Below are 19,638 nucleotides of genomic sequence, written 5' to 3'. Positions count from 1 at the left end.
TATTTGTCTCCAGTCCATTCCAACGATCGAAGCAGATGATGTTGGTGAAGAGAGCTATTTAAGCTTGACTACCGTCGAAGCAGGAGGCGAGGAAACTGAAGATGACGAAGACACGCTGACAGAGCCCCTTGACAAGCAGAGCCAAGAAGAGCTGATAAATCGCCTCATGACGGATGGAATGTCATTTTCAGAGGTTTGTTTAGAGGAAAAGAATTCAATTCTGCAGTGGAAGAGTTTGAAAGAAAAATGGCACAAGTATGTCATCTGTGTAGGTTGCCTGTTAATGTGTTGCAATATATAAAGGTTGCAGCGTTGTGGGGTGAGGACGCTGATGCCGATAGTGATGTGGAGGATACGCCAGCGACAGCGATGAGTAAGACGAAGGAGGAGAAGGAGGACCATGCGGCAGAATTTGAGAAGGAACTGAATGAGCAGCAGAGGTAAGTTTGTTGTTTGTATTTATTTTCATGATCTGCATATTTTATTTTATAATCTGCTTATCTTTCTATCTATCTATCTATGTAGACTATTTATATGTGTGTGTGTGTGTGTGTGTGTGTGTGTGTGTGTGTGTGTGTGTGTGTGTGTGTGTGTGTGTGTGTGTGTGTGTGTGTGTGTGTGTCTATCTGTATCTATGTTTATGTATTTATTTGTATGTATACTTAATTATTTATCTACCAATATATCTTTCTGTGTATGTGTAAGCATTTATTACTTATGCATGCTGGGGTGTCGATTGGGAGTATAGAAAAAAAGACTAAATAGAAAAGTAAAAATTTGAAATCCTTGCTTATTCAGATATCAGTTGAAGCGGAAAGGTGGTGGAGAGAAGAGGCGGAGAAGACGTCTACCAGCAGCCCTCCAGGGTCTCATGGGAGAAGCAAACCTGCGTTATGCTCGGCAGGAGTATGATGAAGCTATCAAAATGTGCATGGAGGTTATTCGACAGTTTTCTCATTCTCCGGAGCCGTACCAAGTATGTATTTTTTAAAAAGTAATAGGGTGTATTACTTTTAGTCTTTTGGATTGAATGTGTATAATGTGAAAAATAATGATAATAAAAAGAAGTTTTGTATGGGGTATGTTATAAGAGATATTGCTTTGCTGGAAAGGTTCTTGATCATGCTATTATTTTGGATGGAATTGAAATGAAAGAATAAATGCTAGTTTTAGTCTCTTGTGCAGTTGGATGTTAGCACTCTGTATCAATAATAAATTGCTACTAGGTTTAAACTATAATAACTCCTTCGTAATACAAGCTATTATTAAAAAAAAAAAAAATCCTCAGACACTTGGCATGATCTACGAAGAGAAGAAAATGGCAAATAAGTCTCTGCAGTTCCTCCTCATTGCTGCTTTCTTGAGCCCTGATGCTGAGGAATGGGAGAAATTAGCTGATTTGTCACTTCATCAGGTTTGTAATACGACTATATGGTTGTATATTCTTTTTAAATCTTGGAGGACTATAAAATTCAGAGCTATATGGATAGACAGGTACAATATTTCTATTAAACATAATCTAGACTGCTGCATTTCATCCTTTAAGGGTTAAAAGAAAGATTCAGTATCATGTGGACACATGATATTGTTTATCTCTCTATCTCTATCAGTCTAATGTCTTACCTTTTGGTCATTCAGAACATATATATCCTTCAGAGCTCATTGTAATTTTAATGTTTTAATCCTCAATGACATAACTAATTAATAATTGGTGTTTATACAGGGTGACTTCCATCAAGCCGTTTTCTGTTGGGGTCGAGCCATAAAAGCAAATCCCCAAAACCTTGACTACCACTGGGCTCGCTGCGACCTCTTGGAGCGGCTAGGAGAGAAACTGAAGGCACTGAAGGGTTATTCCCACATGCTGAAGTACCTGAGAACTGACCAGGGCAAGGTAAGCCAGACTGAAAGGGGCTTACTGAAGTTTGTAGCTATTTTATCTGTTGTGATAGAGTGTGTTGAACTTTATATTTGATTTTATAGGGTATGAGTTTATTTTCTATGATTATGAAGCTGATTTCTTAATTCTTTGAATATTTCAGTTTTTGGCATTACTCATCTTGTATTCTAACAGAGCCACTGCTTTTACTTATTTTTATTCTGTCTGACATGTTTTGTTATAATTCGCTCCAGGATGGGTTAAAACTAGCCAAGGAAATAGCAAAGATACACTACGAAAATAAAGATGTTCACTTAGCCCGAGATGCCATGGAAACTGCCTTCAGGAAGTACCCATCTTATGTTACTCCAGAGGATGTCAACCTAATGCTCGAAGTATTAATGCACCAACAAGAATATACTAAGTGTATTGAGATCCTTATCAATCATGCAGGGGTTCAGCTTTTGAATAAGGTGAGGTTCTTATTTCCCTTTTGTTTAATATTTAGAATTACACAGTTATGAAATCTGGTTATTGATTGCAGTAAATGATCAAATGTGGAAGTTTCTGAAAAAATTTTGTTTTACATAAAATGAGAAACACAAGAATTCTTATATATGGCACAGTTTTGATTATATTTTATAGTTAAAAATGATACATAGATAGATATACTTTTTACTATTTTAGCTTAAGTAATTTTTTAGATTTAAGAAGCAATTTACTAAATATGAAAAACTCCTCTTGTACATAATTCAGAAAAGTATACCTACCTTCCGACAGTAATTGCTGATTAGACTGTGTATATCTTTGTAGAATGTCGGTGATGAGGAATTCCACAGTCGGAGATTAGAGGAGCAGTTGTCACAGGCGACAGAATGTTACGTTCCTGCAGACTTACTGATCGATCTTCACACAAAACTGACTGTGTCCCTGATTCATGTTAAAGCATTTGAAATCAGTGCACCCTTGGTTGAGCAGCTGATGAAGTGAGTTTGGAGAGTAGGGAGTGTTTCAAGCTTAGAGACATTACCTAAGAATTAGTATGTAGATATTTAGTAAGAAAGTAGAAGTGATCTCCAAAGGGTCTTATCTGAAACATTGGTATTTATATGCATATGTGAGTAATTTATATGTAATTAATTCCCATGGTAATCTACAGTGAGTCGGTAGAGGAATTTGGTGACCTGTACTTAGACATTGCTGAGGCCTACATGGACGTTGACTTCCATGAAGCTGCCCTGCAACTGCTGCGTCCGCTCATCAACTCTGACCACTATAATGTTGCCGCAGTCTGGCTCCAGTATGGGGAAAGTCTGGCAGCCGTTGACCAAATGGAAGAAGCAGCTGAGGCATACAATAAGGTGGGTGAAATAAGAATTTTCTATTGCAAGTAGATTGTTATGGCATGTGACATAGTATGAATTATGAAAATGCACACTCACTCACACACTCACACACTCACACACTCACACACTCACACACTCACACACTCACACACACACACACACATATTTAGAGAAGATATGCTGTGAAGTTATCTGAAATGGCATGATATGACATCTTACATTTGCAAGGTTTGCATATACTCTTTCTACAAGTAAATTAATTTCTCTGCTTTTTATATGAAAACTAAACTTGCTGGAAATTATTAACAAAAGGTAAATGAATTGTTCATATTTTGATTCATATACAAAGTCAATCACAAAGATTTTAATAAATAAAGAACTCCCCCAAGACTGCTTAATTCATTCCCCTTTGGCTCTCGCTCCTCTGTTCCAGGTGGTGAGACTGGCGCCGCAACATGCCGAAGCCCGCCTCACCCTCTCGTCCATCCTGCAGTCACTTGGCCGCCTAGATGAGGCACTCCTCATCCTGAACCAAGAGAGTGACGTTGAGCCGTTGGACTCGCAGCTCCTCTTTCAGCGCTGTAAGATCCTCCTTGATCAGAACCTGGTTGACGAGTTCATCAATGCGGCCAAGTTACTGTTCAGGAGGCATTTTATTCATATTAGGTGAGGTGGAAATTTTTGCATTGTGTGAATGTCTCTCTCTTTATGTCTGTCAGTTGGTTTGTGTCTATATGTTAGGATTGAATATGTGTTGGTTACTTTCATATACCCCCCCCCCCTCGGGGGAGCCTTCATCCCAAGTTTCATGGGTAAGGAAGTATATTTATTGTCCTAGGATGTAGCCATTTCTCACTCTGGTTTCTCACTCTGTCTGGGGAAGGATGGAGGGAAGAATTTGTCTCAGGTGAACATATTCAACCTCTTGAAGAACTGACAAGTTTCAGAGATCCTAGATTATATTTTAGTGGGATAAAAGCAAACAGAAAAAGATCCTCTGCACCTATTTTTCTGTGTAGTTGTATTCTATATATATTTTATTACTTTTCCTGTGGCTTATTAGTTTGTTTTTTTTCCTTTGTCATATGAGAGCTAAATCTGCTCATTTCTCAAAAATAAATATTTGAAAATATTTTTGTATTATGCATTATTGTAAAAAAATCTATGATTAAAAAAGAAAGTTATTCTGGGGAGATGAAGTGTATTTGAGCCTAATGAAACCAGCGAAATTGGTTTCTTCCGTCTCTCTCTCCTTCAAATACAAATAGACCAGGAGTCATAACTGAACTCCCTCAACAGAAATCGAGACGAGGCTGAAGCCATGATCAGCAACAAGAAGCTGAGCAACAAGTACGAAGCCATCAGGGAACTCCGCCGATCCAAGAACGAGAGTTTGGAAGACAACGGACCGGCTTACACGGGGCCAGACGTTTCCATAGAAGACCAGTGGGAACTTTTCACCAGTGTGTGCAATATACTCCATGAAAAGAAGAGGTTGGGAAAATGTTATTTGTTTTTCATTATTATTATATGGGTAATGTTCAATTACAATTTTTCTTTTGTCTTTTGTCTTTTGCAGTGCTCTTGCAGGATGGTTGTAATGCTTATTTGATTGTTTAAATGGCATTAACCCGTTAACAATGGGTGATGTGTTTTTTTTTGTCATACATGGCACAAGAGGTCCTGATAATGGGCTTCATGATGTTCAGGGATTTTGGATCATTATGTTACTTTATTGTGCTATGAGTAATGAGTGAGTGATGATGACAATTGCAGTCATATTTATTATAACTGCTGTAATATTAAGCAAAATGGGTTTCAACTCGCATCCAAAACCTAGATGGCACCACTTTCTTCTAGCACCAGTAGGAGAGAGAGTCTTGAATGGCACCCATCTATGGTCTCTAGCAAGCACTATCTCTAGAGCGATGGCACATATCAAGTTGCTGACCTCTTGGTCTAAAGTACCACAGATGAAAGATGTGCAGGCAGAACGAGAGGAGAAAGGTGACTCACACCATGCCCAATGCCTACAATGTACCCCTGTGCCAGTAGGGATGCCTTTTATTGTGGCACTCAGTGTCAAAAGCACAAGTTTCCTTCCTCTTCTCTACCTCTTCATCCTCTTTATGTTATCTTCATTTTGGATGGTTATAAGTTTCGAGTTCGTTCGTGACAGCACACAAATACGAAAAAATAAAGTTGCTTTTTGTCCTACCCTAAAACAGCAATACTTCTATCACATTGTAAAATGAAAAAATGAGTCAATGGACTCTGAACTACAATTTTAGTCAATTGCAGAATTGATAGAGCCTGTGATATGACAGACATAAGTCTCTAAAAACAGTAAAACACACAAAAAAACAAAACACAAAAATGGCTCTAGCTCTACAATGAGTGACTTAAAGGGAGTAGGAAAAATCAAGGTATGTTGCTGAAGCTGCCTCGCTCAGAAATAAAACCCATCCTGGAGCCTGGGTAAACAAATCTATCCCTGTCAGCAATGGTTTAAAGCTGTTAAGATGAACTGAAATTGGAGTGAGATCTTACTTTCATATATTTAGTGGTGGTTGTGATCAGTAAGAAATTAGTTCATAGTTTATGAAACTGTGTTGATAACCTTTAGAACATTTTGCTTCCATTGTTATTTGTCTTTATAGCATCATATAACATATAATGTGCTTCTTTCAATATACTACAGTTGATTCAAATTAATGAACAGTTTATATATAAAATATATTTGTTTGATAGTGTAGAATATTAGTACTTTTTGTTAATTCTATCATTATTTTTCTTTTGCTGTTCTTGGTTTTGAAAATAATCTCACCACTTTTTTCTACAGGTTTGAAGAACTAGAAAGAATGACCTTCACAGCTCTTGGATCCAAAGAATTTATGAAGGAGAAGGAACGTGCGAGGGAGGTCGAGTTCATGTGTCTGCTGGCCTGCATCTACAATGAGAGTTCGTACTTTGCCTACAACATCATGAGGGAGCTGGTGATCAAGAACCCAGAGAATGAGAGATGCTGGAACCTCCTCAACCTCATCATCTCCAAAGCCGACGACTTCAGGCACAACCGCTTCCTGCTCCGCTTGACCCACAAGCACCCAGACCTGGTGGCCCTTGGCTTGCTCAATGGCCACAACTGCCTGGTGGCTGGAACCTACAAGTATTCCCTGGCGGAGTATACAGGTGCCTTCAAGCAGGATCCAAGCAATCCCCTCATTCCGCTCATGCTTGGACTGACCTTCACCCACATGGCCTGCCAAAAATTCAGTGGGAAGAAGCACTCGCTGGTTGTGCAAGCCTGTGCGTTCTTGAACACTTATGTGGAGATGCGCGGAGAGTGCCAGGAATCGATGTACAACTTAGGACGTGCTATGCACCAGTTGAATCTTCTACCACAGGCTATTCACTACTACAAACAGGCCCTCAACTGTCAGCCTGTGAAATCACCAGAAGGAGGACCCATGTTAGACCTCTCGAGGGAAATTGCATACAACCTTGCATTGATATATCAGAACAGTGGCTCTCCTGATTTGGCTCGAATGTATATGTACAAATATATACAAATTTAGTTGTAAATGGTGTATACACAAGTTAAAATTAGGAATTAGGAATTTCAGGGACCAATAATGTGTGTAGGTTGTAAGAGTCTGTGGAATACTTTCATTGAAGACAGCCTGGAGTAAGGGAAACCCAAAATTCCATAGGAGATATGCAGAACTGTGTTAAGTAATTATATCCAAAGAAAATACATTAATCACTTAGAGAAAAATATGAATGTAGTATTAATTAGAAATATTTATTGGATTACTGTTGCTCATGTGAACATATAAGTGAGTATGTCTGTGTCTGTATGTGTGTGTGCGTGATCATCTTCATCATTTTTCAATTTTTCATCAAGTTGCAGATTGCACATTATCAGAAATGATGCTCAAATGAATCCTATCCTTGTTTAGCTCATTAAGGAGACTAGAGGATTTTGGCCATTATTTTTTTGTGATAACTTTGACAATTGTTTTTACATGTAGATATATTTTTTCTTTTATAAGAAAACAAGAAAATATGGAAAAAAATAAAACTTAAACATTTTATATTTTTTTGTGACCTTTTATATTTTTGGGGGAATTAATTAAATTTTACTACTTAGGATTATGAACATCATAAAATCATAAAAAATCATAATTTCAAAACAAAACTAAGTAATGTCTAACTGCTAGTAGAGTAGCAATAAAATATAATTGGATTAAAGTATAATCTGCATTTGTATCCAATAATCTGATTAATTAGATGGGAGCAAATGCAGATTTAAACTTTACCATAGTCCGTTTATTCTGATCTGTTCACTGGAAAGGGCGATTTTACCAATATGTGGTAATTGCATATTATTGCCTCGTGACTGGATGAAGATCAATATCGTTAATTGGGATAAATGTTGAAACTATTAATTCAGTAATTCATTAGAAAATGATATAACCCTTACTCAATTCAAATACAAATGTTCTTAAATGTTCCATTTCAAGTATTTAAACAGACATAGCTGTACACATGCAAATCAATTTACTGCATGTACTATGTACCTTGCTACAGACACCACACTTTGGCAGGGCCGAGCAGGTGGCCTGGTGGTGCCCGTACTTCTGGCACGTAAAGCACTGAAGGGGGTCAGGGACATACATCCGAGGCTGTAGGAGACCCAATTTCCAAGGTCCAAGGACCCAACTGTGGCTCCCTTAAAGGTGACCAAGACTTGCCTGGTTGGGTGCTTCCCCTTAGATAGTCGGGAAGCTTCCAATACCTTGGGATGGGAGGTGATGACATCAAGGTCCTACATGACAAGAAAGCCAAGAAGGGCCATCTTGACTTTCCCGTCTTCCAGGGTCAGAGCCGACAAGCTCACCTTCCGCCCCATCTGTGAGCTTACCAGTTTCCTGGAGGGGGCCTGATTTTTGGGAACAATTATCATGCCCTTGTCCCTGGCAATTCTAATTGTCAGGCAGCATTGTCTCTAGGTCTCCAGCCCTTACCATCTGATAGATGATGTCGAGTCCTTCCGGTTTAGGGGGTACCCTAAAACAGGGGAAACAACCAGGGGCTACATACTACAGGGGTGGTGAGAGGATATACGCAACTTCCGCCTTGCACTGGTGGCACTCGCAAGACCATGCAAGGCCTAAAAGACGGGGACTGCTTGACCCTAGTCTAGCTTAGAGACCAGCCGATTGACCTGACCAGGCCGAGATCAGGCCATCCGTTTTCCTGGAATAGGGAACCTTTACACCTCTAGGACTCTTGTCTCCCAGCGAACAGGGGCACTACGTACGGCACACACGTGGGTAAGTGTGAACCCCCTGGAGGAAGAGACAGGGGGTGGGGTGGGGGGTGACCCCACCTTCTCAATCAACACCTAAGAGCAATTTAGTCATCCCTCCCCAGAGAATCTTCCACTGGACAGGCCACCTCTGCGGGAGGCAGAGACTGGCCAGATCACAAATAACTATCGATATTAGACACGATGTAATGTAATATAATGTACAGTTACCACATGTGGCTAAAACTCATATTCAAGGAACAAATAAAAATAAACAGACTACAGTTCATATTTTAAATATAACGTGATGGGTGTATTTAGTTTATTGATACCAATAACCAAAACAAAATAGGAAAGAGATACCAGACAAAGAGTTTATTCAGCATAATGATTCTAGTAATTAAACGTTGAGCCACCATAAGCAGAAACCGAAATCCGGGGTCAGTGGTAGGGATGTCCATCCATCTGTTATTGTAAAATTTAATGTTTACAGCTATGCTTCCAAAACTACCGCAAACGAGCGGTGAAAGACGAACGAGCTCGTTTTTAGAGCAGAGCTAGAGAACGATTCAAGCAATGCTGGTGTCTTAAACTTGATAAAAGTGAAATACGAAAAAAAAATATCGCTCTCTTACGGGAATGGTTTTCATACTTTTGGAGCCCGTGGTCAACTTTCGGCAACCCATATATTCGTGGCCATCTGCCCTACAGTACTGCATGATGATATACGGTACATAACTTTGATAATTTTTCATTTCATTCCAATTCATTTTTCTTTTCTTTTTTCATTTATATAAATATTAGTAGATACAACGTACGTGGCCCCCTAAAAACTATCCATGACCTACAGTTTGAAGACCACTGTCCTAAATTGATCAATCTTTGATGTTTACAGCCGTATTCTAAGTTCTTAAGCGCGTCGTGTACATGACATGAATATGCCGCGATTGGTATTCTAGAAGTGCGTGTTCGTGTCAAAAGCGTGGCAAAGTCGTGGAAAGTATTGGAACTGTTATGCTCTCTGGTGAATCCTTTAAACTTGTGGGAGAATTAAACACCAAGCCAAAACTAAAGTAGGTTCTTTGGACCCCTCTCTGAGGTTGTTGCCAGATGCACGAGGTATACATAAAGTATCATACAACATAAATATTATTCTCATACATATAGAATACATGCTACATATTGTACATAGAATGTAAATATAGCAAACAATGTAAATAATAATACATGTGCTTTTATGTAACATGTAGTAACTTTGGAAATAATATCACTGCGATTAATTAAATCATAATACAACTAATATCACAATATTTGGCATAATCCGTTGCCTCATTGGTATAAAGTAATAAAGACACTATTTCGTGTTATACACTATATCAGTATAATGTCTAACAGGAACAATCGTGGAAACTCGGTGACATGGGGTGGGCTTACCACGATAGTTACATGGGCAAAAAAAATCATATTTTTTACTGTACTTTTTCTTACCATTACACCATATGAGTATACTACGTTTGGAAAATAATATCAATATTGAATATATTAGGCATCATTGTCCTAGACTTGGATTACAAACTCTTTTAGGAAGACATGGATTCTCTGCTGATTTTGAGTTTGTTTACCTTTGGCGGACTTTTCGAAGGAGAGTGAAGTTAAATGAATGGTAACAGTAGTCAGGAACGTAAAGATGAATCAGCTACCTCAAACTTCAATAATCCAATCAAATTAACAGACGCCATCAATAAATTTGTTTTTCACAAATACACAAAAGAAGACACATTAAGAGTCCTAGGCAAATGAAAAGCAATAAGATTTGAGGTAGATGACATATCGAAAATTGACCAATTGAATAAAATAAGAGCATCTGGGTAACTGGGAAGCCCAGTGTAAACAACCAGCTTCCAGCAAATTTACAGTTTTTTCCTATGGGACAATATTCCCAATTGGCGCAGAAATACCAATAGAACTCATAGGAGAAAATAAAATCAATATGGGGAACAAAGTGCGAAATCCTCGAAATAATTAGATTAAACAAATTAAACAGAGACAAAGAAAGTCCTCAAAAAATGATCCCAACAAAATCTATAAGGATCACTTTTAAAGGCTCTCTCCCAGAAAGAGTAGCTGTTGGACATACTTCATACAATGTATTTCAATATACTTTCCCAATACCTAGATGCACGAACTGTCTGCGGTATGGTCATGGACATTTAACATGTAAGAATAGGAAACGATGTAGCAATTGCAGCCAATTCAACCATAATTCTAGAGACTGCTCGAACAGCCCTTTTTGTTTTTTTTTCTATGAAGAGGAACATTCACCAAAAGACAACTTGCAAAGCACATCAAAAAGCATTAGAAATTAACAGACACAACATAATTCCAACCAACAAAGATGTAAAGTTACAATTACAGCAACTTAAACCCACCTCCAAACATGAACAGGTATTTAACCTTAACGAAAAAGAAAAAAAGAGCAACCCCACACAAAACACCAACACAACCCACAAATATAAAAACAACAAATTATACCAGAAATCCCAACCATGACACAAACATTTGCAGAAGTAATTACACAAGCCTATAGCATAACACCAGGACAAAAAACTCCAATTAGACAAAAACACAAAGTCAACACCAAATTAGATCCCCAAAACAAACAAAAGGGATAGCACAAGAAAATCTCAGATCTCCAAAACAACAGAGAAACACACAAAACCGGACACCCACAACACCAGTCAACTTAAACAAAGCCCCAATAACATGGTCTCTCCCCACACCACTAATAAAAGATAAAGAGTCCAAAACCTCCAAGGATAATACAGAACCAAACGTTTCATGGCTAGGAACTGTAAAAAATGTAATCAAAATAATATCAAATATTGCTAACAAATTCAAGCAAGGTAAATCAATACTAACAATAATCTCAGAAGCCATAATCGAAATAATGCTTGTAATAAATGAAATATGTGCAATTAATGAAGATTATTTTTTGGAACGCAAGGTCAATCTTAAATAAAAAGACGGACCTGAGTTACCTGATTTTAGAGAGGATCCTAACTTAATTGCCATTAATGAAACATGGCTTAAAGATAAAGACAGTTTTGACGTACAAAACTTTGAAATAATTAGAAAAGATAGACACAATCAGGTAGGTGGGAGGTTAGCTTTTTGTGTTAAAACCAATATACAATTCAATACCCAAAACCTAAGAGATAATTTCAATGACACGATAGAAACCCTAGGCATAAAAATCAATCACAAAAATAAATGGTTGAATATATTACTGGTCTACAACCCATGTAATAACATAGGACAAAATATCCTCGATCCTTATGAAGAACAATTAGACGATCCAAAAATATTGATAGGAGACTTTAATGCTCATCCCCCCCCCTCCCCTGTGGGACCCCAAAATAAATCCAAAACTAAGAAACCAAACTGGCAAAAATATAGCATAAAATTATCTAAAAAAGAACTTAATTACTTTAACTCCGCCAGGAAAAACAACTATGATAGACCCAAGATCTAACAAAGAATCAACATTAGATCTTGCAATAGGATCACCTCAGCTGAGCCGCCTCGTAACAGAAACAGGACCCAATTTAGGAAGTGATCACTTACCAATCATCATAAAAGATAATGCCATCAGAAATTGTATAAGTGCAACAGAAAAGAGATGGTTTTTCAATGAAACAGGATGGGGAAAATATAGAGCAGAACTAAGTGTAGTAGAAGATAAGAAAAAACTTAAAAACATTAACAGAAATATTAGAGGTAATTAAGAAGACTGGGGAAAAATACTTTGACTTTGGAAACATAACGGACACAAAACAAAAACCAAACAAGGCTTGGTGGAACAAAACTTGTAATGAAATGATGAAAAAAAGGAACAAAGCATATAACTTGTGGAGAAAAAGACCAAACTCAAAAAATCAAACAACAGAAGCTAGAAAAATAATTGAGAAAAAAAAACAATCATGGGAAAAATACTGTGAAACATTAGACTTTTAATTAAAAGTCCAACCAAAAAAATCTGGAACTTTATAAAGGAAATAATGGGGAAACAATAAAAAAATACCCAATAATTCGCAATGATTTGCCAATTTCAGACATTAATACAAAGATAAATTTATTCAAGTGAATTCGAAAAAAGCAAATAAAAATCCTAAACTGCTAACGTCTAGAAAAGAAACAGAGGATATGTTGAATAACTCAGAATCAACAGATTTAAATAGTTCAATAACCGTGAACGAGTTAATAAAAACAATTAAAGAGACCAAAAAAAAAGAAAAGAAAAAAGAAAAGAAAAGAAAAAAAAAAAAAGGAAAAGCATATGGCCCGGACGAAATTCCGCATGAGTTTTACAAAAATGCACCTTATAACATATTAAGCAACTTCTAAAGGTCCTAAACAATGACTGGATGTCAGGACAATGCCCTAATGAATTTAATTCTGCACTGATAAACTCTATACCAAAAACGGGGAAAGATCCAGAAGAATTAAAATCATATAGATTCATTAGCAGATTGTCATGCATGAGCAAAATCTTTGAAAATATAATTACAAAAAGATTAACATGGTGGATAGAGTCATGATAAATTAGACAAAGACCAAACTGGATTTAGACCTAACAAAACAACAGCAGAAGCACTACATATTATAGAATTATATATAAATCAGGCCAAAAAAGAAAAGAAATATGCTTTAGTTGCCTGTCTAGACCTAGAGAAAACCTTCGATTTGGCCCTCAGGGGGGCTCACACCTGCCCACCCGTTTGCTGTGCGTGGCGCCCCTGTGCGCTGGGAGACGGGAGTCCTGGAGGTTGAGCGATGCTGTGTATGAGTATGCCCTGCGGCTAGCAACACACCTCTTTGGTCCTCTATTCCAGCAAGACGGGTGGCCTAATCTCGACTCTGTTAGGTCAATCGCCTGGTTTCTCTTTTGAGCTAGACTAGGGTCAAGCAGCACCTGTTTTGCAGGCAATCGCATGGTCTTGCGAGTGCCATCAACGCGAAGCGGGGAGGATGAATTGAACAGCTCTCACATGGCAACTCTACCAAAAAAAAACAACCCTGACTGACAATCCCGTTGACGAACTCGGCACGAACGTGACCAAGGCTGTCATCTCGGAGCCTTTCGAGGTCCTTGGTGACAAAAGTAAGAGAATGGGTAAGGCTCTGGCGTCGGTTCAGACAACAAGTCAAAACAAAAATGGAAGCCAGATAGGACCCTCCAACCCTGCTGGCCCCACTGCCAAAACTCCGGCGTCGGCTCAGAGGACAGGCAACAATCGGCCTTGGCCGGCTACAGACTCGGAGGGCGAGTCTGTAGCCCCAAGTTGGTTCCACCTAAACCGGAAGGATTCGACAACGCTTACCAGATGGTACGGGCTCTGGAAAACCAGAGACAATGCCGTCTGACGATTGGAATTGCCAGAGACAATGGCATGATAATCATACCGAGGGACCAAGCCACTCTCACCTTCCTCCAGAACACTGACAAGCTCCTGGATGGGCAGAAGGTGAGCCTGTCGGCTCTGACTCCCGAAGAAAGGAAGTCCAAGATGGTGCTTCTTGGCTTCCCTCTGATGTATGACCTTGGTGGGAGCTTCCTGACTCTCCAAAAGGAAGCACCCAACCAGGCAAGTCCTGGTCATTTTGAGGGGAGCCCCAGTTGCATCCTTAGACCTTGGCAATTGGGGTTCCTACAGCCTCAGGACATACGTTCCTAACCTGCTCTGCTGCTTCACGTGCCAGAAGTACGGGCACCACCAGGCCACTTGCTCTGCAAAGCCAAAGTGTGGTGTCTGGTCAGGCACACAGTACAGTGCCTCAAAGCACACAAGGAGGGCAAAAGGGACACCACTGCAAAGTGTCCCAACTGCAACAAAAAACACCACGCCTGGAGCCTCGGCTGTTCCGTAAGTAAGGAGGAGGCTTTTCGGCGGCAAGAGGTCGTTGCAAAGATAAGGGTAAGTAAAGGTAAGGGCTCACCCCCCCTCCTAAGAGGAAGGACGCACCGCCCAAAGCGAAACCACCACCGGACACCTCCAACACAAAGGAGTTTCTGGCTTACCGGGGTCTGGGAACACCACAAAATCTACCCCAAGAGCGGAGAGACCAACTCTGCTTACAGAGGACTTGACGCTCCTACTAATGACAGTCGTTGCGACAGTTGCGACAGCATTGGGGAGGACCAGTGAGGAGACGGAAAAGGCAGTCAATGTCGCCATGCCGGCAATGATTCCGACTGTCGCTGCTCTGAAGGAGAGGGAGATGAGTCCTATGGGCTCAAAACCCACTCCAACTCAAGGCAAGACACCTCTCCTCACAAACCCCCAGGATGAGACTTGTCTCCCCACCCAACCTGCGGCCAAGACCACACTGGCAGAGCCTTAGCCCAAAGCCCAAAGGGTGAGGTAGCCACGACCATCCAGGAGACCCAGCCCTATTCATGGCTCGACCTGTCCTGACGACAGTAACGAGTCGAGTGAGGAAATCACGCTCAGTGAGGAACTCACCAAGGAGTTGTCAGACTCCGAAATGTCTGACGTTACCCACACTGGCGCGTCGGACATTGAGACCGATTATGTCGACGTCGTTGACGACACAGACTTAAAGGACTCATATTAGCACAATGGCTTCTAATCTAAGCATAGTGCAGTGGAATATCAACAGCTTTTCCTCAAGGAATGCCCTTCTCCACGCGATCGTGCGATCTCGGAACATTGACGTTGTCATGCTCCAAGAGACCCTAACAAAGGAATCTGTTCGATTCTCGGGATACCATCCCTTTGTGCTGCCGAGTACGCGAGGCACCAGAGGTTTGATTACCCTCGTGAAGTCGACTATCCCCTGCTCCTTGATTGCCGATCCTGCGCAGTGTGGAGAAGGCGTCGAATTCCTTGCCGTTGAGATCCATTTGGCCGGAGGTCCTCTCAAGCTGTACAATGTGTATAGCAGGCCAAAATGTAGGAGCTTAGATATTAGTGAAGTCTGTGCTGCTGCGGCACACGAGCCAATTCTCATAGGGGGAGACTTCAATGCCCACCACCCCATCTTGGCAGTCACTCGGAGTCGAGATGCGGCAGGCTACCACATAGCCGAGGTGCGTGAGTCGTGCCCCGAGATTGCTCTTCTCAACGGCCAGGAGCCTACGCATGTTGGCGGGGGGTCCTTGACCTTACCTTTGCCACTGTGGCTCTGGTCGAGATAACACTGCCACGAGCGATCACTATGGGATAGTCTCCACCATCTTGGACGCTGGCCCGGCACTCGTGTTCCGGCACAATCCTCGATGGAAAGCTTTCCAGGAGGCCCTGGCCAGGTGACTCAGAACCAGTGACTTCTCACTTAACGATAATGTGGCTATACTTGAGGCCAGACTAGCAAATGCCATAGAAAAGGCCTCAGAGACCATCCCCAAAACTCGTCCGTGGTCCAGGTGTTTCGAAGACGCCTGGTACCACAATGATGAGATTAAGGAGGTCAACCACAGAATCAATATGTGCAGAAGACACTTCCGCAGAGAGAGAACCCCTGAGAACCACACTCTTTTGAGAGAGGCTCCCAGGGATGCTCAGGAAACTGCTAAGAAGGTAAAGCAGGAAAAGTGGCTGGAGTGGTGCGAGTCCTTTGGCCACCCAACCTCCCTTTCAGAGCTGTGGAACCGTATCAGATGGGCCACTAATCGCTCAGCCCCCAGAAAGACCCACCATGACCCGCGGTCGGAGGCGGAGAGACTGGTACTCTGCCAGAACAAGTAGTGTCTAGTGTTTCCGTTGTATCGCCAGTGAGTGGCGATGAGCGTTTACTTTGCGTACCCGATCGAGTCGTCGTACGTTTTCTATCAACTGGGGTAACTCTATCAGTTGGGTCGAAATGTTTAACTTATTGCTCTTTACTTAAGCAACGAATAAATAATCAAAAGAAGGAATTTCTTTAAGTAATAATACAAATAATGATACTGCAATAATAATATGAATAAAAAAAATGAAAATAAATACAGGACATTCCGTTTCCAAAATCTATTGAAAAATAACAACATTTACAAAAAAATATAACTATATACAGAAAAATAAACAAAATGCCTCAATATACAAACAAAAACAAGAAAATAATAGATACTATATAGATTCAAGCATTGCCTTTGATGGCTTGAAGTTGTAACATCCACCTGCATCCTGCACAGCCTCTGATAAAACCACTCTTTTTTTACAAAAATAATACAAAATATCTTTTATATAATCTTATCAAACACTCATGCAATAAATGGATAGTAGGACCATCTTGCTAAAACAAGAGATTCACACGATTAAAAGTCGGTAAAATGAAATTGAGAAAATTAAAAAAATAAAAATACTGATGGGTCAGTAATACCTTTAATTATTAATTCAAGAGACTTCATTTTTTCCGTTTCTTCAATTTCTCCTGTAAAATACAGCTTCAATGCCTCCCACTGCTCCAACACTCTCTCAACTGCCTGGTGTAGGGATAGCCACCTCGTTTGACAGGCATGGAGGATTTTGTGTGGCTTCAACTCAAGAAATACCTGTATCTTTTTAAACCTGTTTTGCCTTTTAGCACTATGGGCAAAATGATTGTATATCAATCTAAGTAGATCCTCACACTGTCGAGGAAGTGCCTTCGCAGCTTCTGAGGAACAGAGATGAAGGCTATGGCAAATGCAACGAAAAATTATGCTCCCCCATGATATTGCTGGCTCCATCTCCACCCAACGAGATTATTAATGGGAATAGAGTAGGCATTAAGAGTCTCTATAATGAGTCTATGAAGATTTTCACCTATGGAGCCACCCTTTTCGTTGTCGCCATATACATTTAATTCCAGAGTTCCAGTTTTCATTAATTGTGTGTCTTTGTAATAAAATCTAACAAGGAGGGTCATGCATTTTAAAGAACTAACATTAGTAGACTCATCTATGACGATAGAGAATTTGTGTGTTTTTAGTTTGCTGACAAGTTCATGATTTAGTGTGTCTGACAAGGCTTTTGTAACATCTGAACATTTAGTTTTTTTCATGTTAAGATTCTGGGCAATTTTAGAGTCAGGAAACATTGTTTTTGAGAGCTGGACGAGGTGATCTGCCAGGGTGAATGGAAGGTTATGCTCAGCCAAGAAACATGCCATTAGAATGGTGGCGAGCTTTACTCCCATGGCGACGTCCTCATGGCCGACCTGCTGGCGCTCCTCTTCCCTCTCCAACCGGGATGCCTCAAGGTGTCGGTGAGACTTCGTCCCCTGAAAAATAAAAACAAACTGTAATTTGGAAGCTATACATTATTTGAATAACACCGCACTTATCAATATAACGAATGAAGTTTTTGTTATTATCCAGGTCTTTATCGTGTACTATGGGCATAGATAACATTGAGCTATGTTGTTACATTATTACTATTCATCATTATGAATAGATACATTATTAACAATATTGTTAAGACTTGTAAGTAAAAAACACATTTCCAATTTAAGTTCCATGGTATACAATTGCCAATAATCTTTACTTAAAAAAATGTATTTTACCTTATGCCTTTTGATGGTTGTCAAATTAGCGAAGAATTCCGCATGGCAGGTGGTGCAGCTGGCCTTCGTTGGCTCATTCTGGACTGGAGTTAGCCAAGGCGCGAACTCATCCAACGCGAGCCACTCGTTCCTAAACTTTCGTTTAGTAGCCATAACGCTTTGGAATATAAAAACACCATAGTTAACACAAACAACTTTTATAAGAGTTACTCCTTAAATAAACTTTCTTTAAGTCATAAAAAACGGTCCGAGTACTTACAGGATTAACTAAAATATTTCTATATATTTCTAATATTAACCTTTATACAAAAATACAAGAAATAACCGAATTGTCTTACCGAATATTGTACAGATATCGAAAGAGGTAAGCTTCGAGAAAACGAAATCGGTGATAAGGACGTGAAAGTGTGCTTCAGCGTGCAAAAAACAGCCAAATGCCGGTTTGTGTTCTTTAAACCCATTTTGTCAACACCTATAAGCTACGTGTATACAAATTTATTAACTACAGTAAATGTCTAATGATTAAAGGACAAAATTTCTGCTAAATATTCTTCTTGTTTTATAATTGGTATTATATATTTCTTGAATCAAAATACCATAGATTTCGTATTATGAACTATATTATTTTATACTCTATGTCAAACGCATATATGTGCATTATCAGACCCAGTGAAGGAAAAATAAATATTGTAATAATTTATTTATAGAAAATATTATGAATTTGTCATGAAAAAAAACGTATTCGAAAATGAGGAATTTTCATCCTCGCGCGCCGAGGATGGAGACGGCGTAGCCTCAGTGGGTTGTCAGATACCGCTATTCATCTCCAAATTCCGCCAAAACGGATGCGCTGGTAGTATCAGGCTACCAGCAGAGTTGAGGGCATGCCAAGAGGAATTGCTTCCAGGCAGGCATGCTCTCATCAGAGAAAAGGTGGTCGAGCCTGATGACGCAGATGCCATGTTCTCTCTGAGGGAATTACAGCGGACGTATAAGACCAGTTCCCGGTCAGCCCCGGGTTGTGATGGGATCTCCTACCCCATCATTTCCCACCTAGGACATGAAGGTGAGCTTGCATTCTTACATCTCATCAACAAGTCCTGGGAGACTTCCTCGCTACCACAGTGCTAGAAGAGGGCTGACATAGTTCCCATCCCTAAACCAAGGGAGCCGGGACGGTACCACCCCATCTCTCTACTCAGCTGTCTGGGAAAGACGGCAGAGAGAATGGTACTGAACCGGCTCCAATGGAATCTGGGACCTCCACATGAACACAAGGGGTAAAAGCACTGCTCACAGCATGGCCACCTTACTGAGCACTGTCAGCAACACCAGCTGTCATTGTCTTAATGGACCTGGAAAACTGGCGAGCCCGCTCGCCATTGAGAAGATCCTGATCCGCAAGGGAATCAAAAGCAGACTGCTTGCCTGGGTTGGTGACTATTTTCAGAACAGAACCGCCAGAATGAGGTTCCAAGGTCACCTTTCCAGGCATTTGCCCCTGGAAAATGGCACTCCACAAGGGGAGGTCCTTAGCCCGGCTCTGATTAACA

The 19,638-nt window shown here is 40.2% G+C and overlaps 1 protein-coding gene across 2 annotated transcripts in view; it reads left to right on the top strand.

Annotated features, from left to right (window-relative positions):
• LOC122257572 (general transcription factor 3C polypeptide 3) overlaps positions 1–7,319 on the top strand; it is a 14,123-nt gene extending 6,804 nt beyond the window's left edge. For both annotated transcript variants that reach the window (XM_043022916.2, XM_043022915.2), the window contains 11 exons: positions 14–193; positions 304–440; positions 799–976; positions 1,289–1,414; positions 1,724–1,894; positions 2,134–2,352; positions 2,693–2,865; positions 3,039–3,240; positions 3,659–3,891; positions 4,525–4,719; positions 6,068–7,319. In XM_043022916.2, coding sequence (XP_042878850.2) covers positions 14–193; positions 304–440; positions 799–976; positions 1,289–1,414; positions 1,724–1,894; positions 2,134–2,352; positions 2,693–2,865; positions 3,039–3,240; positions 3,659–3,891; positions 4,525–4,719; positions 6,068–6,803 — 2,550 coding nt within the window. In that variant the 3' untranslated portion in view covers positions 6,804–7,319. The remainder of the gene's footprint in view (positions 1–13; positions 194–303; positions 441–798; positions 977–1,288; positions 1,415–1,723; positions 1,895–2,133; positions 2,353–2,692; positions 2,866–3,038; positions 3,241–3,658; positions 3,892–4,524; positions 4,720–6,067) is intronic.
• Positions 7,320–19,638: the final 12,319 nt, after the last annotated feature.

This window comes from Penaeus japonicus, unplaced genomic scaffold (genome assembly GCF_977035675.1).
Source record: "Penaeus japonicus unplaced genomic scaffold, GWHDUDI00000001_assembly GWHDUDI00000038, whole genome shotgun sequence".
NCBI lineage: Eukaryota > Metazoa > Arthropoda > Malacostraca > Decapoda > Penaeidae > Penaeus > Penaeus japonicus.
This window is presented reverse-complemented; position numbering and strand designations above follow the sequence as displayed.